Raw genomic sequence first — 25,341 nt, 5'->3', positions numbered from 1 at the left:
AAGGAAATCTGTTGACCTTACCTGGTCTGGCTTATGTTTAACTCCAGACTCCCAGCAACATGGTTGACCCTTAAATGCCCTCTGCAATGATCTAGCAAGTCACTCAGTTTACACGTAACTAAAGAAAGACAGCAAATTCTAGCCTGTGAATGAATACCTACATCCCATTGAAGAATAAGGAAAGAAAAAAATAACAGGAAATACTTTGCCACTCTAAGCTTGCTTTCTTAGCACTTGATGCCCACCAGCATCTCTCTACTTCACACTGCTTTCTTAGTATGCATTCACTGAATTCAGCTGCCAGCCTCTGTGTGGGTTACACTGCTTTCTTAATCCACCGGTTCTCAGTGTTCAGTTACAGGCTGTCAGCCTCAATGGCTTATATTAATGTAGAGGGGACTGAGTGTTCCGGAAGGGGTAGTATATTTCAAAAGGCTCACGATAACTCTTATGTCTAGACAGGAAAGATTTAGGAACCACAAGTGTACAGCAATTCACAAAGTCCTTGGCTATGGGGGCAAAATGAGCATACTGGTTGTATATAAAGGGAGTCCAAAGACATGGGATGAAGATGAAAGGTTTACAGGGACTACACAGGGACAACAACACAAAAGGTGATACGAAAGAGGTCAGAAATTCTTCTGTCACAGGCAGGGCCTGCCAGACGTTCAAAATGAAACAAAGTCACAACACTGTAACGATGGATTGAAAGTCATGTGTGCATGAAAGACACAAAATGGCTGACACCACATGAAAATTGGATCATGGTAAGTTACTGTTCTCTTCTTCACAGTAAAATTTTTTGAATTTGAGCCAGGAACATCTGATATAATCATTGCTGCTGTGAGTCAGCAGAGTCAGGCACTTTGAAGGAAACAGAAGGAGGTCTAGCATATCTTGAGTGATGTCAATAATGTACTTACAACTGCTGGGTTAAGAAACTCATCATCTTTTTCATCATTACCCTCCTTGTGACGATAGTGCACGAAGGCAGGGAAATAGGGAGGAATGGAGCATCATCCCTTTTAGTTATTTAAAAATGTATTCATGGGATATGTAACATCACTTCAAAGGACAGCATTCATTACTCATCCCTAATCACCCAGAGGACAGTTTAGAGTCAACATTTTTGGTGGTCGAGAATCACATGTAGGCCAAACCAGGTAAAGATGGCAGATATTTTACCCTAAAGGGCATTAGCAAACCATTTGTGTTTTTATAACAATTGGCAGTGGTCACCATTAGGCTAGCATTTTTTTTTTAAAATTTAAAGATTTTTTTTAAAAAAGTTGAACTTTTAAGTCTGCCATGGTGAAATTCAAACTAATGTCCCCACATCAGCCCGGGGTTCTGGATTACTAGTCATGAGATGACCACTATGCAACTGCGTCCACTCAATGAAGGAGGCTGTCAAAATTTGGTCAGATAAAGCAGTGTAAATGATTCGCTTGGAAGTCAAGGTAATAGTGCCAGTCAGTAGGCTGGCACTTAAAAGATGCCAGTGACCCCACATTCTCCAATGCCAAGATCTAAGTGATCACAACAAGCTTCCTGAAGTTTTCTTCACATAATACAGCAATACATGCTTTGAACAAATAATTAAATGAAGATAAAATAGACAATTAAGGCATGTGTGGTAATGAGGATCAGAGAAATGACAGATGTGTTGGCATAAGAATGTTTAACAGAGGAATGGGTTTAGGGGTTATTCAATGCAGTAGTTCAGTACTCATGGTGGGTGCAACAGATTGAACAATAGAGAGCTGGAGATGGCTTTAGCTGGACTACACTGGGAAAACTTAGTTTTAACCAAGACAGTTCTAGTGGGGAAAAAATTAACATTGTAATGTTACCTCGATTGTTCTGCTCAGGTTAGAATTAGAGTTAGGTTTTTTCTGTCACACGTACTCAAGTATAAGCTTACATGAGCATAATGAAAAGTTTACAATGTCACCACACATGGCACCATCTTAGATACAAGGTACCTAGGTACAAAGTCTTAGGTTAACAAGTAGAAAAATAAGGCCTGTTGCAATCCTTGGCATGAGAGTTCCAGTCAGTGCCACCTCCTTCCAGGAAACTTGCATTTGGAATCATGACTTGCAGCACCCATACCTATTACTCATTTCTTCAATGCTCCACTAATATTTGAAAATTTGAATGAGTGGTATCGTGCAACCTTCAGTTCTGACTGCTCTCATGTTCCACCTGCGGACTAGTTATCACTGGAATATTCAAACTTCTGTCATAAAAGTGCTCAGAAGAAATATAGGCAATTAAGTTAAGAAAGAATTAAAACAGCAAGGCATTATTCCTGCTCTACCTTCCTGATTTGTGAATTTGCAGAGCCCTGCAAGTTGAACAATGCATTTTGAAGTTTTGCCAGTTTGTTTGTTTGCATTAGATTTCCATCATAAGCCAGGGACAGATGTAATAGAGAATCTGAGATAACAAGATGTACAGCTGGACAAACACAGCAGGCCAAGCAGCATCAGAGGAGCAGGAAGGCTGACGTTCGGGCCTAGACCCTTCTTCAGAAAGGTCTAGGCCCAAAATATCAGACTTTCTGCTCCTGTGGTGCTGCTTGGCCTGCTGTGTTCGTCCAGCTCTACATCTTGTTATCTCTGATGCTCCAACATCTGTAGTTCCTACTATCTCTGAAACAATTTTAACCCCACTGCTAAGCCTCTTCTAAGGATGCCTACCCTAAAGAAGTTACCCTCCTCCCTCCAGAAAACCATCAGTGGATCTCCCTCCCACTGCAACTCTCTCGTAATCTCTTCGTCCCCGAAACTGCTCGACCATGTCCTGAAGCAAACCAGGTACTACAGCCACATCACCTTTCTTTGTACCTGCCAAAGGACCCAGATCATCCCCAATGGACTACAGTCCACATTCAGGTCTTCCCAAATTTTCCCCAACCGTGACAATGTCTACATCAGAACACTGAGACTCTTCAGAAGCGTTTCTCCCTGTAATTCCTGAAACTCACACTTTCAGCAATGCGCCGGCATCTCCTGGCACTACAATCAAAAAAAAACCCCAGATAGTCCTCACCCTCAACAACTTCCTTTTTGATTCCTCCCACTTCCTACAGACAAAGTGTGTGGCCATGGGTACCCGCATGGGCCCAAGCTATGCCTGCCTCTTTGTAGGTTACGTGGAACAGTCACTCTTCCGCACCTACACAGGCCCCAAACCCCACCTCTTCCTCCGTTACATTGATGACTGTATCGGCGCTGCCTCTTGCTCCCTAGAGGAGCTTGAACAGTTCATCCACTTTACCAACACCTTCCACCCCAACCTCAAGTTCATCTGGGCCATCTCCAACACATCCCTCACCTTCCTGGACCTCTCAGTCTCCATCTCAGGTAAACAGCTACAAACTGATGTCCATTTCAAGCCCACTGACTCCCACAGCCACCTAGAATGCACCTCCTCCCACCCACCCTCCTGCAAAAATTCCATCCCCTATTCCCAATTCCTCTGCCTCTGCTGCATCTGCTCCCAGGATGAGGCATTCCACTCCCGCACATCCCAGATATCCACTTTATTCCAGGACCGCAACTTTCCCCCCGCAGTGGTCGAGAACGCTCTTGACTACATCTCCCGCATTTCCCGCAACACATCCCTCACACCCTGCCCCCGCCACAACCGCGCCCAGAGGATCCCCCTCGTCCTCACATACCACCCCACCAACCTCCAGATACAACGTATCATCCTCAGACACTTCCACCATCTACAACCCGACCCCACCACCCAAGACATTTTTCCATCCCCACCCTTGTCTGCCTTCCAGAGAGTCCACTCTCTCCACGACTCCCTTGTCCGCTCCACACTCCCCTCCAACCCCACCACACCTGGCACCTTCCCCTGCAACCACAGGAAGTGCTACACTTGCCCCCACAACACCTCCCTCACCCCCATCCCAGGTCCCAGGATGACCTTCCATATCAAACAGATGTTCACCTGCACATCTGCCAATGTGGTATATTGTATCCACCACACCCGGTGTGGCTTCCTCTACATTGGGGAAACCAAGCGGAGGCTTGGGGACCGCTTTGCAGAACACCTCCGCTCGGTTCGCAACAAACAACTGCACTTTCCAGTCGCAAACCATTTCAACTCCCCCTCCCATTCCTCAGACGACATGTCCATCATGGGCCTCCTGCAGTGCCACAATGATGCCACCCGAAGGTTGCAGGAACAGCAACTCATATTCCGCTTGGGAACCCTGCAGCCCAATGGTATCAATGTGGACTTCACAAGCTTCAAAATCTCCCCTTCCCCTACTGCATCCCAAAACCAGCCCAGTTCTTCCCCTCCCCCCACTGCGTCACAAAACCAGCCCAGCCTGTCTCTGCTTCCCTAACCTGTTCTTCCTCTCACCCATCCCTTCCTCCCACCTCAAGCCGCACCTTCATTTCCGACCTACCACCTCATCCCGCCTCCTTGATCTGTCCATCTTCCCTGGACTGACCTATCCCCTCCCTACCTCCCCACCTATACTCTCCTCTCCACCTATCTTCTTTACTCTCCATCTTCGGTCCGCCTCCCCCTCTCTCCCTATTTATTCCAGTTCCCTCTCCCCATCCCCCTCTCTGATGAAAGGTCTAGGCCCGAAATGTCAGCTTTTGTGCTCCTGAGATGCTGCTTGGCCTGCTTTGTGTACCTCCAGCTCCACACTTTGTTATCTTGGATTCTCCAGCATCTGCAGTTCCCATTATCACTAGTACAGTAGACACTTACTGGTGCCTACCACCCAAAATGGGCTTCCTCCACCTCCCAAAACCCCAACCTGAGCCAGGACCTTCCCCACAATGTGCCCGCCACCACTGGCTATGTGGCCATTGTCGGAGCACCCACAGATGGCATATGTAATAACTGTTTTGAATGTGTAACGAAGACATAATTCACATAATGATAATTCTTGATCCACATGTTTGCAAGAGTTCCTCAGCATTTTGTAAATGTAAACTTATCATAGAATGCCGACAGTGAGGAAGCAGGCCACTTGGCCCATCGAGTCCAAACTGATCCTCCACCCTATACCTGTAACCTTACATTTCCCATGGCTAATCCACCCAGTTTGCATATCCCCGGATACGATGGGGCAAGTTAACCACTTAAACTGCATATCTTTGGACAGTGGCAGGAGCAGGAGCACCCGGAGGGAACCCACACAGACATGGGGAGATTGTGCAAACACAAACAGTTGCCCAAGGTTGGAATCAAACTTGGGTCCTTGGCACTACAAAGAAACAGTGCAAACCACTGAGCCACCATGCTGCCCATTAGCACTTCAACAGAGGACAGTATATTTTCTGTTAGCACAGGATGGGCAATGTTTGAACTCTGCATTCCCGGCAATGAACCTCCTCCACTGAGACCACATATCTGAAATTCGAGTATACATTATTTCATGGTCATAAAATCAAGTAAATTGCACGTCCAAACCTCCAGTATGTGCTCAAAGTTGGCAAGATGCCCAGCGTATATATGGAAAATTATCTGAATTTAAAATGATCTTCTATGAAGAAAGATAATCCAAGCACCATTATGTTAATCCTGAGGGAGAATGCATCTTTGTAGTCGATTAAAAAAATGTTGTCGATGTTTAATTTTATTCTTTTAGATGTACAACTCCATCTCTGGAAATAGTCAGATATAGTGACAGTTTTATAAAACAAGTTATCTTTTCCTGAATTAATTTTAAGAATAAACAGAAGTATAATATTTAGAAGGTTTCTAAACCCCTCCATGTTAAAAATCAAATCAATATTTTTTGGCTTTTGTTTGTTCCATAATGGAACGTCTTCAGGACCAACTGCTTGGTCATAAATCAGTTATTCCCATTTTCTACTGAGTGATAATTGTGGCTTCTATCATTGTTTCAAGTACAAGGACAAGTGTTCATGACTTATTTAGCCAGAAGTTGGTTTTTCAAAATGCGATTGCAAATGTCACATTTAAAGAGCTTGTACCAAAGTGCTCAACAATAAAGTAGTGCTAATGATGGTTAGTATTGTCATTCCCTACAGCATATGTTTCCAGGTTTGGTTACTCAATGAGGGAGAAACCTTTGGGAAGAGAAGAGATCTTGCCAGTTGGAAGAAAGGAAACTCTAGCAGCAAACAAACTGTATATAACCAAAGACAGAACAACTCTGCCTGAGGGCTGGCATCAAATCACTTACCAACATTTTTTCAGGCATGGTGTCCTCATGGTCATTAAAGAAGTGAAGAAATTGCTCTTGAAGACAGAAAACAGAAATTTTCCAACTTCCAAGAACACTTTTCAGGGATTTTGGTACAGAATGGACAGAATTTCCAGCCAAATTATCATGCTCCTAATCATTGTTGTCTTTATGAGCTAGTAAATTATTAAAGTTTGACATACTACCATGACCTCAGTAAGGTTAATTTGATTATACAGTGCTACAACTATTTTGTTCAATTCTCTATTAAACTACCCTCACTGTAAAAAGTTTAAACTAAACATCTTCTGCTAAAGCTGCACAAGGCATAAAAACAGTCTGGGGTGAAAAGCGAATGACAATAAAAGTTGGCATATGCTGTCAATAGAAATGTTTTATTCTGCAATTGACAAGCTATTTTCTTAACCTTCACCTCTAGCATATCTTCTCAAATGAAAAAAGTCTGTCAGTTGCCTATCAATTTTGTCTTATAAGCAAATGAAGTCTGATGAGTTCATTCACTATGCTTTATTTTCCATTATTTATTGACAGTCACACCTGATTGAAAATGAAATCTGAAATGCTATCACCCCAAACAATTTATGTTTCACGAACAGATGTTAATAAAAAAGGACAATAATTTTATTTTGCAAAATTCATTCAAATTTGATCAGTAAATGTGCTGAATAAGTTCAAACTGATTTTGAAGGTTGTGGTTATAGTCTTTGCAGTCAATATCAATTAAGGCGGCCTCAAGATGCCAAGAAGCAAAGGAGAGAAAAATGTTCAAGTTCCTGCTACTAATTGCTATCCAGTGACCCAGTGCCAACAGGAACTGCTGGGCAAAATGTAACAATCCCTGCTGACTCATTTTAAGGCATTCCCCTGTCACATCCCAAAAGGTCATATTCTCCTTTAACTTGCCTGACTGGCAACTCAAACCCTGCCTCTGGGATCAGCCATCCAGAACTCACTGTTACAGCAGACTTACCTTCAACCCCACCTCCTTTCCTTCCTCTTACTGGTTGTAATTTCACCAGGTGCCATCACTCAAACCTGCCCTGCTGGAACTAAAGAGCTTCCAGCTAATCTGATTGATGGGGACAAGTGTCACCCTGGGTGAATTAACATCCGATTGCAAGGGAAATGGATGTAGGGAAGCCAGCTGTTTTGTGGGTGAGTTCCTGACCGACCTTCAGCAGGGTCACAGGGAACTCAGCGCCCTGTAACTCCAGCCATCTTAATTTAGCACAGAGAGATATTTCAGCCTCCAAGTGAAACCAGGATTGGGTTCAACTCAAATAATCAATTAGGAATCTGTGTCCAGAATTGAGGTCATTCATACGGAATGGAAACTTGAACATTATACCACAGCATTGTTGATCTTCAAATCCAAAATGCGATAGCATTTTCAACACAGTTGAACAAAGGAAACAAAGAAAAAAGCTTTATGACGAGCACATATATGAAATTCAACTTTTATTCATAATGCTCATGTCAATGGGTGGGAATTTCAAGAAAGCCATTTCCAGTCCATGAAATCACTGCCAGATGTGAGTTAGAATCCCAGTTTACCAACTAAGTTATGGCATCAAAGTTGTATAGTCTCTGAGGAAATTCTTCACCATAATTTGTGCAATAGCTTAGCAGCAAAGCAGGTGTTGCCAGCTTTTCAGTCCTTTCTATTTTAATTGATACTTCAATTATTTTTAAGCATATTAACTTTTATGCTCAGCAAGCACTAAAATAATGGTCAAGTCAATTAAACAGAAGCACTCACAGCAAAAATTCAGGTTTGAAAAATGGCTCCTGGGCAAAGTGTCAGGAGCTGCAGTATGCTTGGACCTGTACCCCACAATGAATCACTACCTTCATAAGAAGGGAGCAAAAGATAAGCAGTCGGGTGTTTCAATGGGAACTTATAAAATATAAGGTTTGACCTTTGTTTAGTTCATGTTATGTGTCCATATTAGATTTAAAATCTCTAGATTAACTGCATAGAATGCAGCACATCAATTTTTCAAGGAAGTCCCAAGCTTTCTTGCTGATAAATGCCATTTATAGCCCATAAATTTGGGCCATTAGGAATAAACAGTTGTATACTAAAACACAGGAACTAACAAATGGGTATTTTTCTTTTACACAGCAACTGAAGGAGAATCAGAGTGACTGATTGTATTCGTCTGAATAAAATCATCAAACATATCCCTGGTCAAGAGCTACCAAGATAACATTTACCAGGCATGTTGGGTGACCTCTTTCCTATCTTCCAATCTATTCCTCCATTATCTTCAGCAAGTAACAATCTAGAAAGCTTTTCCCTTCTGCTCATGAACTCAATCAATACTGCAACCCTTCAGGTCCCACGCCTTAAGAGGGCATTGATGACTATCGTCTTCTATTGGATTGCTCCATCATTAGGCTTGGCAAAGTACTCACACACCTTCTGTGATCTGTAAGTCCCGAAGTGGAACTGGAACTCAGAGCTCCTGATCCATTGTGCCACAAGTCCTACTCACAAACAACTATTTCTTGTCATTTAATATATTCATCTCTTTCACTCACTGCTTCTTCCTGTAAGATGGTGGTGGAGTAGCACTTCCGAGCCCAGGGCTCATTCACTCCATCTGCTTTTCTCTTCTTTTTGCTTCTTTTCTCTGTTTCCTTTTCATTTTTTTCCTCTATTTTACTTTGGTCTTGTTGAAGAGCTCAGTTGTGTCAACAGCATCGGTGGCAGTGAGTGAGCCCAGCATAGATTTGAATGGGCCCAGGAGCGTGGGCTTGTGGCGACTCTGGAGAGAGTTTGGGCTCCCAGCGGCTTCTGTGTCCAGTGGGGATTAATTGAGTCGGCAGCGGAGGCGAGTTTGGGCCCAGTACAAGATGCGGATGCGTGGGCGAGGTGGGGCCAAACTGGACTCGTGGCGGCAGCAGAGTGGAGTCTGGACCATCAGCAGCATCGCTTATGTCTGTATTGGCAAGATCCACTGAGGACTCACAGTGGCGAGGGCATCAGTGGAAGTGAGATGGTGCCTAAGAGAGGCAACTTTCATTCCAGTGGCAGATGGCACTCGTGCCTGGCCACCAGGCCCACGGCCCACGGCACGGCACCTAAGAAAAACTGTAAAGTTAAACATTTTCTCTTTATTTCTTCATTTTCTGCCTTTTCATTCAACGTTTTGGCTTATTTTTCCGTGGTTTAAGATGGCGCCGGAGAGTGGCGACACTCTCTGAAACTTTTCACTATATTTTGTAACAAATTACACGTGACAATAAATAAATCATATCAAATCAAACTACTGTTTCCATTCATCTAATTTCGCAATTTTCATCTCATTTTCTCTCTCCCTACCCACTGTTTCCATGAGAGTGTCTATGGACACAATAAGCTACCACATACACATCAAGCAGTCGTGGGTTCGGGTACAAATTTACACAAATAATGACATAACTCAGGAGTCGGGACCAATCTCACTCCAAAATAAATTAAATCCCCAAAGAATAGACATTATTGTCTACTTCTATATATTAAAATTAACTGCATTGGAAAGGAATTGTGCCATTTAGAAGTTTTTGACTTTTATCATATGGAATATATTTGAAAAAAAAGCATATTTCTGATGTTCTACTTTAAAAATAATGACAAGTTTCACTTTAAGAAAGGGCAGCCCATGAAGATGATTAATTTGTGTAATGGAAGTGTTTTTCTCTTTTAAAATTGGATAATAAACTATTTATTAATGGTTGCGGGTAAATCAGAAACATATCATCCTTGAACAGCTCTCATCTTTTTTGGATCTGAAGCAAAGTCAAAGACGCCAGAGGACAGTCTGGGATGGAGCAAGGTTACAGGCCCTCAGAGGGAAGTAAAAATACAAAGTGCTGGAACTAGCCAACCAGCTTACCAGCATCCTTGGACAGACTAACAGAGGTTATGGCCTGGATTATCCAAGGGATGAAGATGCCAAACTCCCTGTTAGAATTTTGATTCAACCCATAATCCTGTCACATATCCCACAGCAATGAATGCTGGAATCAGCAGTTGCTTAATGAAGGGGAGATGTTGACTGCTTCCTGCCTGAGGAGCGCTGTTGGATTCACCAGCAGCACTTCAATCCAGGAAAGGCTGCTGGGAGCAACTGAGCAATAGGGAGTCTCACCACACAGAGGTGCCCCCAGTTAAGGTGGGTGCAGGAAGATTGCATGTTCTTTTTGTTTTTGGAGAAAGAAAATGGGCGGCATGGTGGCTCAGTGGTTAGCATTGCTGCCTCACAGCTCCTGGGACCCAGGTTCGATTCCACCTTTGGGCAACTGTCTGTGTGGAGTTTGCACCTTCTCCCCGTGTCTGCGTGGGTTTCCTCTGGGTGCTCCGGTTTCCTCCCATAGTCCAAAGATGTGCAGGCTAGGTGCACTGGCCATGCTAAATTGCCCATGGTGTTCAGGGATGTGTAGATGAGGTGGGTTATAGCGGGGTGAGTCTGGGTGGGATGCTCTGAGGTTCGGTGTGGACTGGTTGGGCCGAAAGGCCTGTTTCCACACTGTAGGGATTCTATGATGATGGAGGGAGGAGAGGGGAAATAAGTCCGGGAAGCAGGGCATAACCCTGGAGCAGAGATTCCCATGGGCTCTGGGGACGTACAAATGATCTCTACCTCTTGCCCAACATACCACAACTCAACTGAAATTGCTAGGCCTCCCACTGGTCATGACCCTGCTCACGCTGGGAGTAAATTACCAGAGGTAATGGGGATCAGGACTTCTAGAGATCAGTCACTGACCACTCAAGAGCCAAGGCCCAAGGACAGATGATCCAGTACAATCACACAGGTCAGATACAAGCAGGATGTAAGGTCACCTTTTAAATATTAGGTATTGCTCACTTCAAACCCACCTGCCAGCCCTGTGTCTCAGGTCCACAACACTAAGTCATCACCCTGATGCAAAAGCAATGGTCAGAAACACAAATTTACCTAGTCACCTCAAACGTAGGCCACAAAACAAAGCTGAGGCATGAAATCAGGTTGCTTACACATATCTGCTGCTACATTCTCGACGTCACCAATGTTCGACAGCCTCCCTTGACTCACCATTTAATGGACATTTTACAGCCATTTCTGCTAGTATTTCACCATGAGCTTGGGGTGACCCCATAACACAACAGGAGGCAACTATAGTATTCCTGGCCATCTTATCATCATCCCACCCGTCTCCTCACTGAATCCTACCTAAGTGGTCATGAAGAACTTTCCCAATAAACAGAACTGTAGACCTCCATCGCTGGCTAGGTCCGGGGCTGGATGTAGCCCCGTCCAGAGGAAGCCCTGAGATAGGAAGGGCTGCAGGACCTACAACTGGCTGAAAAGTGGCAAAAGCTGAGGCTGGTAGGCCATTCTGAGCAGGGAGAAAACCCCTGCAGAAGAATCATTTGGGTCTCGGGTGCTGTCTTTCCTGCTTGCTACCTCATCATTGGGATAAGGAATGTTTGGCTCTGATGGTCCTTCAGTCTGTAACAGTGAGGAAGTTTACACTAAACTGGCAGTCTCAATGTGAGGCATGGGGCATTTCCACGGCCAGCAAAATGCCTCAGCGGTCACAAAACCATCTCTAATCTGGGTCTTAACCATATCAATTGGATGCCCAGCTCCAGAATGAAGGTAGGCAATCCTGCTTCCTGTCTATCTCCATCCCTCTGAAAACCGTCACTTCCAATACTATCTCAATGGAGCTGCAAAAATTCAGCCCAACCATCAGTTAGGATCTACGTTATTGATGCAAACGTCTCATCGCAGTTTATTCAATCTGAATATAAAACTGATGATTACTCTATTTACCTGTTTTAGGTCCAGAGTGATAGTCACATAATGGTACTCCATTCCATTTTGAATGCTGGGGCTTTGCCACCATCTGTTGGTGCCATCAATTGCATTTGTTATTTGATGTCGTTCTGTAAAAGAAATTGGAACAGCATTCAAAATTGGCGGGAAATGTGATCAAAGTCAAAGAGTAATGCAATTCTGGAATTTCCATCCAGCTGACATTGAAGTTATGTTGCAGCTATGCAACATCCTGGTTATAGAACTCCCCTGTAAAACAGGGTGCAGCTCTGGGCACCAAACCTTAAAAAGGATACACTGGCCTTAGAAGCAAATGCAGCGTAGATTTTGATGCCTGTATCAAGTTTGACAGCTGCCTCAGGGCCAGGAAATTGGTGGATGAACTAATGAATGAGGGTGCTGCGTCATCAGCAGTATACCAGTGTATCGGCAGTGGGTGAATGGGTCATCTGCCCGCAGCTCAAGGCAGATGCTGAAATGTGCAGCTATGGCCCAAATAAGAGCTTCACTCCGCTGACACGATGTTATAATGGGTGGCAGGACAGGCCTGTGCCCAACATGCAACCAAGTTGGTGGGGAGCTGTCTTTTGAACCACTGCAGTCCACTGCAGTAAAACAAGCAACAGCTGAGTCACTGAGCTGAACAATGGAGGAGAGGTGGTGGAGGAGGATTCTGTGATTTCAGGCTGCATAGAGGATCTACAATGAGTGATGTTTCCAATTTGTTGGAATGGAGAAAACTCAATTCAATCCATTGGCGAGTTGTTACCATGGGCTCTGATAAATTAGCAAGATTGTTCTCTACCTATATGCAGAGTTGGATTTCAATGTTTTGGGGGTAAAAATGAAATCACCATGTCTAAAATGGGGTAAACTGATCATAATATTTACATTTACTGGTTACCATCAGAGAGAGACTGTTCAGGAACTGAAGAGAAAATGATTGGTTTGATGACAAGATAAAGCTTAACTAGGGGCTGTTGAGACAAAAAGAAAATCAAAACTTAAATGTTTCCATTATACTGAGGAAAATCCTGCGATCCAAAATATCATAATACACTTGATACTAGCTGCAACAAAACAGCTGCAATCCACTTGCAGATCCAGTTTTGTAACACAGATCAATTTTATATTTTGAATTCTATAACAGTCATGAAATAAGAGTTCATTCAAATATCCAAAGTCTTTAAAGTCTATCAGTTTCAATGTTCTGAAGGAAGGAAAGAAGTTGCTTTTGATTTTCAAATCAAACCCTCATGTAAAGGTTAAAGAGCAAGCAGCGTCTCCCTCCCTTCCAAATCATGATAGAGAATACCATAAGTACAGTCAACAGGAAAAATCCCAGACACTAATAATTTAAAAATAAACAATCCTTGAAGTCTGTCTCCATAAAGAATGTGTTACATACCCTTCGGATTTCTACTATTTAAGTCACAGATTCTGCACTGTGGGTTCCTAAATGGTCGCCCGGGAACATGTTCCACCAGTTTGCAGTACATTTCAGACCCATTTTGACCACAGGTAGCATTGGCACTAATATCAGCCATGCTGGCAAGATTTAATACAGCCGGAAACAACCCTGAAAAGAACAAAATAACTCATGTTAAAAGGCAACTTCTCAGTAATAATTTTTAATTCACTAAAATTGCAAAAAAATTTCATCACCGTATTCAGAAAATGTTGTCCTATTAATGCTTCAGCTGCAAAAGCGTGCATGTAAAAACATAAAGGGAAATAGTTTCACAAACAGAATTAATGTGTTCCCTTTTTATTGCCCATTATTAGTGTGTTCTATGATTTTATATGATATGCAGGAAATTATTAAGCATGTTCTCATATAATCCCCTGTGTTAAAGTGCTATATCTGACAGTTTTATTTTATTTACTTGCTCTGTGCAAGATTATATATTGTCTCCTTTCTTCTTGATGAAAACTGTGTTATTTGATTAGTACACTACATTCTGTAATGTCTTCATTTTGATATTGCTTTCGGAAAAATTACATCACATATGCAAAACCATCATTTCATTTCATTAAAAAAGACTGCTGAAGAAACCTAGGAGGTGGAATAACACCCACCATGGAGAGAGAAACAAATGTTAATGTTTTGAATTCAGCCAATAAAGTGCCATATCTAACAAAACGTTAATCCCATTTTTCTCTCTCCAGAGGTGGTGCCAAATCTTAATTTCTACAGCATTTTCTGTTTTTATTTCAAATTTCCAGCAATCGCAGTATTTAGCTTTCATTCCATTTCATGTTTAGTTGACTATTCTTACCCAATCTCATTAATCTTTAAGTATCTACATGAAAGAGACTTTCAGATTTTGTATTTTTTTGCAGGCAATTTGTGCTATCTAACTAAAATAAATACTCTGATGCTGCGAGGAGTTCAGCTTTGAAAGAAAAAAAATCTGACTTTGTTGCATTGGGAGTCAAACCTAAGCTGGCAGGATTCAATGGGAACTGAGATAGAATGTAATGCTGGTACCAGGGTTGTTTTGCGCTTATGCCAGGAACAATGGCATCACCTCAAATCTAACAGATGTTGTTTCTGTTGGTGTAGCAAGTCGAACATTTTGGCCAATATGTTTTTAACAGTTTTACAATCCATTGACAGCTGCATGCACTGTGCCTCTGACATGTGAAACACAATTACACAGAGCTGACAGCACTAACAGAAATAATCCTTGTAGTTCTTGGCTTTCAGTAAAGACCTAAATTTAAAAATTAGCACATTAGTAAATTTATTAAAAAGAACGAATTGCTGCTGAACTCTGCAAATTTGATAAGAATTTTTAAACAAGTTGGGAATTACCGATCAGCACATGCTTAATATGTCAGTGGGGAACATGTAATTTATGTGATACCTCTGGAAATTAGAACATTAGCATTGTCTCCCTGCAGTTCAATTAAAAAACACTGTACAGAAAGTTGCAAGCAGGTGAGAAGCGGTAAACTGGGTTGATTCTGTTTCAAGCAAAGGTTCTAATTCTCTTTGCATTAGATTGTACCTCTCCAGCCAATAGGATCCCTACAGTGTGGAAGCAGGCCATTTGGCCCATCAAGTCTGCATACACTGACCCTCCAAACAGCATCCCACCTAGATCAACCCCCTATCCTATCCCTACAACCTTATATTTCCCCTGGTTAACTCACCTAGTCTGGACACAATGGACAATTTAGTTTGGTGAATCCACCTAATCTGCACATCTTTGGACTGTGGAAAGAAACCAGAGCACCTGGAAGAAACTCAGGTCGACAATGAGAGAACATGCCATCCCCACAGAGTCAGTGGCCCAAGGGTGGAATTGAACCCTGGTCCCTGATGCTGTGAGACAGCAGTGCTAACCACTGAGCCACCATGCTATCCCACTGAAAATGGTGTTAATTATTTTTGCTAATAACAAACCACTTTGACACAAAAGTTTTAACCTGAAGCTGATGGTGATTAGCTGTTTTCATGGAAGCAGTCAGTCATAATGAACTTAGCAGTTGTTAAAAACTTGAGATCTTTGCTTTTTTATTTTATAGCTGTTTCTGCAGGAAACAAGGGGAAGCAACTTGACAGAGAGATAATGGAGTCAGCAGCTTCGCTCACTTATTTCTGAACATGCTCTTGAAAGCCCCCTTTAAATATTTGTCCAAGTAATTATCCCTTAGTAATATTTTTCTGACTGTAGCAAATTTTGTACAAGGTTTGCTGAAAGGTTAATGCTGAGGAGTAAGTATTGCCCAATATGATGACTGACCTTGGCAAGGGCGAAAGTTTAGGATCTTGAATGATTAAGATTGAACCTTGTTGTCTCCCACATAGTCTCAGGAACTATGCCTGTTGTGCCAATGTAACCTATACTCGATTGCTATCATGCAATAAATTACACCTTGTTAAAGTATCTTCTCATTAGTATACCAGGTCACTTTACTCCACCACACAAGATCAAACTGGCCTGCTCGTTCCCTGTCAGGAAGAAGGATGTTAGTGGCAAATGTGGTGAGAATCCATCGGACAATGTGGTGGCAAATGTTACAATATTTTTTTAAATTGTTCATTGGAGGTGGGCATCACTGGCTAAATCAGGATTTAGTGCCCATCTCTAAATGCCCAGAGGGCAGTTTAAGAGTCATCCGCGTTGCTGTGGGTTTGCAGTTGTACGTACGCAGTACCAGGTAAAGGCGGCAGATTTTCATTTCAAAAAGACATCAGTGAACTAGACAGATTTTTAAGACAATCAACACCAGTTACACGGTGGCCATTCAGCTATCATTTTATTCCAGATTTTTACTGAATTCTAGGTTCACCATCAGTCATGGTGAGATTCAAACTGATGATGTCCAGAATATTTGCCAAGAGTTCTAGGTGACTAACCCAGTGGCACTGGCACTCTACCGTCAGCTTCCTTTTAGCTGCAGCACACAAAAAACTGACAGCTGCGGAGATGCCAAGATTCTTCATGTGGTACAAAGGAACACTGGCTGGGGAGACCGTATCCATATCAGCTTTTGTGCAAGGGCATGGTTGGCATGAAAGTGGCATGAGTGTGGGTGTATGTGGGGTGATGAGTGTGTATGAGGGGTGCGAAATTGAGGGCCGTTTTCTGGTTTGCTGCTTTTATTACAAATGAGATAAAGTCTAAGAGCACTGACAGACTGGCTTCTTGAACAAGCCTCCTCTCATACTCAACAGCCCTTGTGGTTGCCATCCAATGTCTTTTGTTTGACTTGTACTCCCCTCCTCAGGAACAAAAAACGCCACCCACATTAGCACTAAGACTGACAGCATACTATCAGAAATTTCCCAACTGCTGTTACCTACTTCGAGAATGTAAGCCCAGCTCGACATACTGCTATAATATAGTTATCATATATAACGTACAGTGGCTAACTTGCACACAGCAACATTTCATAAGCAACAAGCTAAATGGCAAATTAGTCTGTTTTGGAAACATTCTTGACTCCTCCCCTGTAATTTGCAACTTGCTCACCGAGCATTGTGCGTGTCGAATTCTTTAAGCTTGAGGGCACTTTAACTAGGTTTGTGCTGTCAGGCACATGTAGTAACTTCAACTGGTTGACTTGCACTCAACCCGTGTGGGAATTATGAGATGCTATATGGCCATCAAGCCACACACACCTTAAGGGAACATTGTTCCTATGGAATTGTTTAAATCCAATTTAACTGGTGGATAGGACTCCAGTTTAACGTACTATCCAAGCAATAGCATGACTGCAGTATTCACACACTAGTACACTGAAAAGTCAGCCAGTATTATAGTCTCACATGCCTTTCTGTAGTTTGAACCCAAGACCTTCCAGTGCAGAGGTAAAAGAGCTAAGAAGTGTAAGGATCCAAGTAGATATTTTTGAAAATATGCTCAAAGCCTTCAAACGTAACTCATCTATTTTTGTTGTAGCTTTTATCACACGGAATTGTAAAACAATATAGTTAACATCTTGCTTATTATTGTGCCTGTGTTTAAGCTATAAATACATTTATAACTCACTGTAGTTTGTGAATGTGTTTTAAAGCGACAAAATTATTCCTTGTACAAATAGGAACATCATGCAAGGTTCTTTATTTTTCTTTCAAGTACATATTAATTTACATTAACTACAATTTAAAATTTTGTAACTGGCCAAAGTGCACAAAACAGTTGGAAATGAGAATGCGACTTAGACTACAACACGCACAGGAATCAAAGCTAGCCCACAATTTATGTGGTTGTCAGCTCCCATGGTGCAGCCCTTGTGATACAGATGCTTAGCAATTGTAACCAAGTGCGCTACCAAGCTGTAACCAATTGTTACAGAGATAGCAGGAACTGCCGATGCTGGAGAATCTGACATAATACAGTGTGAAGCTGGATGAACACAGCAGGCCAAGCAACATCAGAGGAGCAGGAAAGTTTGACGTTTCCGGTCAAGACCCGTCTTCAGAAATTGGAAAGAAGATTTCTGCTGTGTTCATCCAGCTTCACACCGTGTAACCAACTGTAACCACAGCTAACACAATGCCGCAAATGTTCCAATGGTTCGGGAGTCATTGCTGCAGTGTGGACTGGAATTGCACTTGGCATGGTGGTTCGGTGGTTAGCACTGCTGTCTGACAGTACCAGGGACCTGGGCTCGATCCCACGCTTGGGAACTGTCTGTGTGCAGATTTCACATTCTCCCCATGTGGGTTTCTTCCTGGTGCTTCGGAGTCACAGCCCAAAGATGTGCTGGCTATTGGACTAACCAAGGCGAATCTGGGGTTACAGAGACAGGGTGGGTCAGAAATACCTTCAAAACATGTAGATACTTTGTAGTACACACTTCCGGAGCAGATGAGATTCAAACCCATACCTCCTGGTTTACAAGTAGTAGCATGAGCATTACACCACAAGAAATTCCCTCATCATCAACATATATGTATCTGATGCGAATGCCATCACTGTAAACCCAACAACACGCATTTCAGTTATTCTTTCTGACCAACAGCTGAAGATTACTGGCAATGTTGAGAGAACAGTCCTGCAGAATAATCAATGATCAACCTGACAAATCACTCATACCAACAAATGAAAGTCTTTGGCTCTTTGGTGATCATTTCAGAGTATGTTCTGTCACGTAGGCCCATCAGAAGTGGCGATATAATGGTATACAGTCAGGGAACAGTGCTCCTCTAGACACATAGAGTAATAAGAGTTATACAGCACGGGAACAACCCCATCGGGCCAACTTTTCTGCGTCGACCAGGTATCTTAAACTGATCTAGTCCCATTTGCCAGTATTTGGCCCAGATCCCTCTAAACCATTCCTATTCATGTACCCATCCAGACGCCTTTTAAGTGCTGTAATTGTACCAGCTTCCACCACTTCCTCTGCCTGCTCATGTGAAAAACTTGCCATTCAGGTCCTTTCTAACTCTTTCCCCTCTCACTTTAAACCTATGTCCTCTAGTTTGTGCTCCCCCAACTTGCGACCTTAAATATTGCTTGTGGATCCCATGAATCTCATGGGTTCAGGTAAATAATGAGGAAGCATGGTTATGTTTGACACCTGAGGAATTAGCACACCTCCATTCTAAACACTGCTTGTGAAGGACAGAGGAGAGCAGGGGAACAGAATGCACCATGCGTGGGGTATTTCAATGGCTATTATAGTGTAGTGATTGTAACGAGGTCATGCTGGTGGATCTTACAGAATATGAGCTCCCTGGTCTAAAGAGATAGTAGGAGCTGCAGATGTTGGAGATCTGAGATAACAAGGTGTAGACCTGGATGAACACAACAGGCCAAGCAGCATCAGAGGAGCAGGAAAGCTGATGTTTTGGGCCTAGGCGCTTCTTCAGAAATGGATTTTCTGAATTTTCTGAAGAAGGGTCTAGGCCCGAAATGTTAGCTTTCCTCCTCCTCTGATGCTGTTTGGCCTGCTGTGTTCATCCAGCTCTACACCTTGTTATCTCTTAACCCTGGTTTAAAGTTGCCACCTGGATCAGTACAGTCTCAAAAGGTGCTAAGGAAGAGCCAGCAATGCCAAGAAAGTTTATGACCTCATCTGCTACACCACAGTAAGGGTACACTCTTCTTTGCCACCTCACACTAAAATCATCTCTGCTACTGCACCTAGCTGCCACTAAGCTCTTCGTATGCCATTCTCTCAATTGACTGCAGCGCCTTCTCTCACCCACTGCCAGTCCCCTCCCCTCCAAACCCCCACACCATTAAAACTGCAAGGTCTTTCTGACACCACCTCAATCCCTCACCGGCTTTCACCCATCTGCAACAGCACCAATCGTCAGGCCGTCTACTTCCACCGCACTCTATTCCTCCCTTTCTCTCATTACAGAAGACAGCTCTCTGCAGGGAATCTGCAGGGGTGCATGGCATTATGTTCCTCTACCCTCCAACCCATATGGGCAGAGTTATGACTCCCACAGGAGGCTAGGACTGCTCCTGCTAGAGACAGGCTGACGCTCCACAGTGTGAACTTCCAAGGCTGAGAGAGAGCGAGGCAAGGTGGAACTGGAGAGACCAGTCATTTCTGGAAATGTCCTGAGAGGAGACTTCTAATGGGTCTGCATGTGGAACGTTCTGTGGGTTGAGTGCCTACGGGCACTGTACTATCTTCTCGCAAGTCAATCTCACTCATTGCACACCACTTTTAATCACCAGCTGTAACGTCTTCATTCTTTTCCTTGCAGGTACATCCGGCTTGTCCCTCTCCTCTGTGGTGAAGTGGCCAAATCTGCCATGTCCTCCATCTTACAGAATGAATCAACCGAGGTCTAGAGAAAGTAAGTCTACCTTCTGCATCAGATATGCTGCTACATCGGTGAGAATCTTTGGCTAAGGAGGTTTGGCAGAACAGAATTCTGAGCAGTTCACTCTGTAGCTGACTGAGGAAGAAATGGCACTCAGAGCTGCCAGTGTCCAGGAACCTGGTCAGCCCTAGGCAGCAGGGGACCTTGTGGTACCAGCAGACACTTACACAGATAAGAATGAGCAGCAGAGAGAAAAATGAGCACGAGGGGCCATAGCTTTAAATTGAGGGGTGAAAGATATAGGACAGATGTCAGAGGTAGTTTCTTTACTCAGAGAGTAGTAAGGGAATGGAACGCTTTGCCTGCAACGGTAGTAGATTCACCAACTTTAGGTACATTTAAGTCGTCATTGGACCAGCATATGGACGTACATGGAGTAGTGTAGGTTAGATGGGCTTCAGATTGGTATGACAGGTTGGCACAACATCGAGGGTCACAAGGCCAGTACTGTGCTGTAATGTTCTATGTTCTGTGTTCTATGACAGGGGCAATGGGCTTCATTGTTCAGAGGCTGCAGCAAAGTAGAGGGACATGGACAGATTGGTGACTGCCTCCACAGACAGTCAAGTTCAACAAGGTATGTAAGTTTTCTTTCTTACAACTTCAGGGAATACCAAACTTCCAATGTTTGTTTGTTTCCGTGCAAAGGCTGCACAGAAATGTTTCCATAACGCAGCGTGTGTATACAAAAACTTTTATGAATAAAGTAGAATTTCACAAAAAAAGTTTGTATTTTACTTCTTGTGCACAGATTGCCCATAACTGCTTCAGTGACTGTGCGTATGAGAAGATTTTTTATGAATAAGACACATTTTTGCAATACAAAAAATAGTATAGACACAGCATATATAAAACAATATATAGCTGATCATCTGGACAGTTGCTTCTGAAGCATCCTTCAAGATACTGTTTGATTTATTAAAATCATAGCTCCTACTCTAAAGATAAATGCTTAAAAACACCATCAAATAACATTCAAAAACACAACTCATGTAAGCACCCTTTGATACTTTTGAAAATAGCATTTATACAAGCCAGTCTACGTACACACTTAATTTGGTAAATGCTTTTTCTGGTCTTCAGCTGATGCAAGTATTTCCTTTGGAAGTGGTTAAGGAAAATTGAAGAGCATTCTTTGATCGAGATCTGTTTTAAATTTTAGTAGCATTAAGTGTGGGAAGATCATGGCTAAAGAACATAAAGAAAATAAAATGTTGCGCCGGAAATCTTTCCCAGCTGTGTACTCCGGGCTCTATTATTCAGCTCCAGATGTAAAAAAAATTCAATAACTTCTTAATTGTTCAAAACAACTTCAACTTGAGTAAAAGAAAATCTAATCAGACACAGTGCAATTAAAGAAATGCAACAGTTACGACTTTGTTGCTTTCAAGTGCTTCTAACTGCTAAGAAGTTTTTTTTCAATTATTCTAAAGCAGTGACTGTGGTTGCAGCCGAAGGGAATAGTTTACTCTGAAGCTCCAAGGCTGCAGCCAATGTTTATTTACATTGTCCCTGAACATTTCAAAAAATAAGAACTCCCGCCTCTCTACTTCAACTTACCCGCACTCTCCATTTTCTATTGCTTGTAAAAATTACTTAACGATAAACTATTCTGCAGTACAAGCAAACTACACTACATATTAAAAGGTTTGCATATAACACACATTCCATGCACCATCACTACATTTTTGCCATTGAACATTCGCCCTGAATGTTATTACCGGCTCAAATTAAAACAGTAGCATACCAAGAATGAAATACACACATGCAAAATACTAGGAACTGAATGATTCTGAATAGTTAATTAGGAAATCTCATCGAAAAATAAATAAATAACAGTATCCAATCACTCAAAATGGTTTTGGAAGAAACATATTCTCTGCCATCAATGTTTCAGAACTGAAACTCTGTGGTGCAAAACTCTGATCAAGAGCATTTCTGGGGCTGGTGCAATAGAAACAAGAAACACTCCAAGTGGTCTGCACTTCGCCTCCGATCATTTCCAACATGGTGTAACGAGCTGGGGAGGGGTTCACCAGAAGGCTTCCAAATGGTGATGTCACGATGTCAAACAGCCATAACAATTAACTTGCCTCACTGTTTGGAAACATTGACAGCAAAGGTCTATTCAACAAATTTGTTTTTATTTATTCATGGGATGTGGCCATTGCTGACTGTGACTGCAATTATCAACCATTCCTATTCCCCATGAGAAGGTAGCGGCAAGTTGCCTTCTTGAAGTGCTGCAGTCATTAGGATCTGTGGACATACTCAGTGCTATTGGGAAGGTGGTTCCAGGATTTTGATCTCATGATAGTGAAAGAATAGCGATTCAAAGTTCCGAGGTCAGGATGATGTGTGGTTTGGAGGAGAATTTGTAGGTGGTGCTATTCCCACGTGACTGCTGCCCTACTCTTCCTTGATGAGAAAGGTTGTATGTTTGGAAAATGCTGCGAGAAGAGCTTCAGTGAGTTACTACAATGCATTTTGTAATTGGTACACACTGTTACAACTGTGCATCAGGGAGGAAATGAATGGAGGGCCAATCAAGTAACCTGTTTTGTCCCAGATAATGACAAGATTCTCAAGTGTCGTTGGAGTTGATTTCATCTATTAAGTGGGGAATTTTCCATCACACTCTTGATTTATCACAGGTAGATTTGCAAAGGCATTTGGGAAACAGAAGTTAAGTTACTCACTGTAGAATCCCCAGCATTTGACACGTTTGTACAACCACAGTATTTTAATGGCTAGACCAGTTTGTGGACAATGGTAACTCCAGAATGATAATTATTAGAAGATTTAGTGGAAAATGCTACTGAAAGTGAAGGGGCAATGGTTAGATTCAGCCTTGCTGGAGATGGCTATTTCCTGGCATTTGCAAGTCATGGTTGTTACTTGCTCCTCATCAGCCTTGAGTCCAAATGTTGGCCAGGTTTTGCTGTCATTAGACATGGATGGCCTCATTATCTGAGAATTTGCAAACAAAGCGGAACATTGTACAATCATCAGTAAACATCTCACTTCAGACCTTACAACAGAGAGAAGGTCAATGGTGAGGAAACTGAAGATGATACAGCCTGGGTACAGTGGTGTTCTGGGACACAGATAATTGACCTCTAACAATCACAACCATCTTTCATCTTGCCAGACATGACTCCCATTTACTCCAGTTTTGCTACTTGCTCTTGGGTGCAACTTTTGGTCAAATGTTACCTTATATCAAGGAATGTCCTCTTACCTCACCTATGGAGTTTTTAGGGCAGTAATTGGCTGGATTGCTGTATCCTGCTTTGTACATATCTGGGCAACATCTAGGTTGTCAGGTAGATGCCAGTGTTAGCTGTATGGGAACAGTTTGGCCAGTGATGCGGCTAGTTCTAGAGCTTGCCATTCACTTGAAGAACATGTGTCCAACAACTCTCAGGGACCACAGCAACAGCATTGTTTAAGTAGGCCTAGGCATCCAACTTGCAGTAAAATTAATTTAGAATAACCTCTATCATAGCAATGTCTCAGGAAATACTCTAGAGTATTTCTGAAGATATTACGGTGAGCTCCTGCACTTGACAACGCTCACCGTTGCATCCTCACTGAGAGAGTGGGGAATTTGGCGAACCATCCAAACTAACACTACAATTGAGACGGCAGCTATATTGCAATATTTCTGTGGCTTTAAGTAAAACAGGGCAAAAGATAAAATGCAGCAGAGAGATTCTTTTGTGTTCCTTAGAAGTCACAGCTGGTCAGCCACCTATAATGTATTCATAGGTTTAAAACATAGGTTTAGTATGTAATTAAACATGGGATCTGTACTCGTGCTTTGATCCAATGTTGTTACATGTACATGGAGATCCCAGTCTGGGGTACTGGAGGCAAACGCAGAGAATACTGGAGAAACTCAGCAGGGCCATCAGCACCAGTGGAGACAGAAACAGAGTTATCCGTTTCAAGTCCAGTACGATGCTTCTTCAGTTCTGATGAATGGCAATTAATAGGGCACCACAGGAAACAGTGCTGAGGCCACAAGTATTCACAGTATCTTAATAACTTGAATGAGAAAGGTCAAAGTACTCTCGCCATGTTTGTGGACCATACAAAAATAGGTGGGAAGGTAAGTGTTGAGGATAGCACAAAGTGTCTGTGGAGATACAGACAGGTTGAGCGAGTGGGCAAAAACCTGACAGATAGAAGATCTTAGGGAAGAAACTGGTATTGGAGCCAGTCTAGAGAAGGTTCATTAAGCTAATCCCGGGCATGGAGGGACAGTCTTATGAGGAGAGATTAAGGAGAAGAACAAACGGTGATCTTATTGGAACATTCAAGTATCTTAGGGGACTTGACAGGGTAAATACAAAATGGCTGTTTCCCCTTGTGTGAAAGTCCAGAAGGAGAAGGCATAATCTCACAGTAAGGAGTCCCACGTTTAGGACACTAAAAGGAGGAATTTCTCCTCTTAGACAGCAGGGAATTTGTGGAATTCTTTACCACTGAGGGTTGTAAAAAGTGCACCAGACGTAGACAGATTTTTAACCGAAAAGGGAATCAAGGGTTATAGGGAAATGCAGGGAAGTGGAGTTAAATGGAACCATGATCCCATTGAAAAGACTCAATGGGCCAAATGGCCTACTTGTGCTACTAGGTCTTATGGAAAAGATGTGGATGAGATAAGTTAGCAGCCAGCTGCCTGATGGAGTTCATTTTGTTGGCCTATTCCCTCAGCAAGCAAAGTGAACCTCCAACATACAGAGCCAGACAATCTGGTAGGGACACCAGCAGGAAAAATTACATTCAACTGCAGGATTGTGCATTAAAATTCACAGCTCTTAAATAGGATTTATTTACTTCATGTCAAAAAGGCGCTAAAAAAACAAACAATATTTGACAGCAAAAAAAATTAAGTTCTGTCACAAATCCAGGTGGATAGGAAAGTATTGGATTATTTGTCTTAATGAAATCATAAGTAACCAATTTCCATGAATGCTCAAAGCACACCAAAAGAGATTATG

At 42.5% G+C, this 25,341-nt stretch overlaps 1 protein-coding gene across 3 annotated transcripts in view; it reads right to left on the bottom strand.

The window, feature by feature from the left end:
- Nucleotides 1–25,341, bottom strand: part of lama2 (laminin, alpha 2) — a 372,371-nt gene that overhangs the window by 271,801 nt on the left and 75,229 nt on the right. For all 3 annotated transcript variants that reach the window (XM_059645398.1, XM_059645399.1, XM_059645400.1), the window contains exons 2-3: nucleotides 13,436–13,606; nucleotides 12,025–12,137 (exon numbers count right to left, since the gene is read on the bottom strand). In XM_059645398.1, coding sequence (XP_059501381.1) covers nucleotides 12,025–12,137; nucleotides 13,436–13,606 — 284 coding nt within the window. The remainder of the gene's footprint in view (nucleotides 1–12,024; nucleotides 12,138–13,435; nucleotides 13,607–25,341) is intronic.

This window comes from Stegostoma tigrinum, chromosome 4, assembly GCF_030684315.1.
Source record: "Stegostoma tigrinum isolate sSteTig4 chromosome 4, sSteTig4.hap1, whole genome shotgun sequence".
In the NCBI taxonomy this organism is placed as follows: Eukaryota; Metazoa; Chordata; class Chondrichthyes; order Orectolobiformes; family Stegostomatidae; genus Stegostoma; species Stegostoma tigrinum.
Note: the sequence above shows the minus strand (reverse complement) of the source record. Positions and strands in the feature narration are given on the sequence as shown.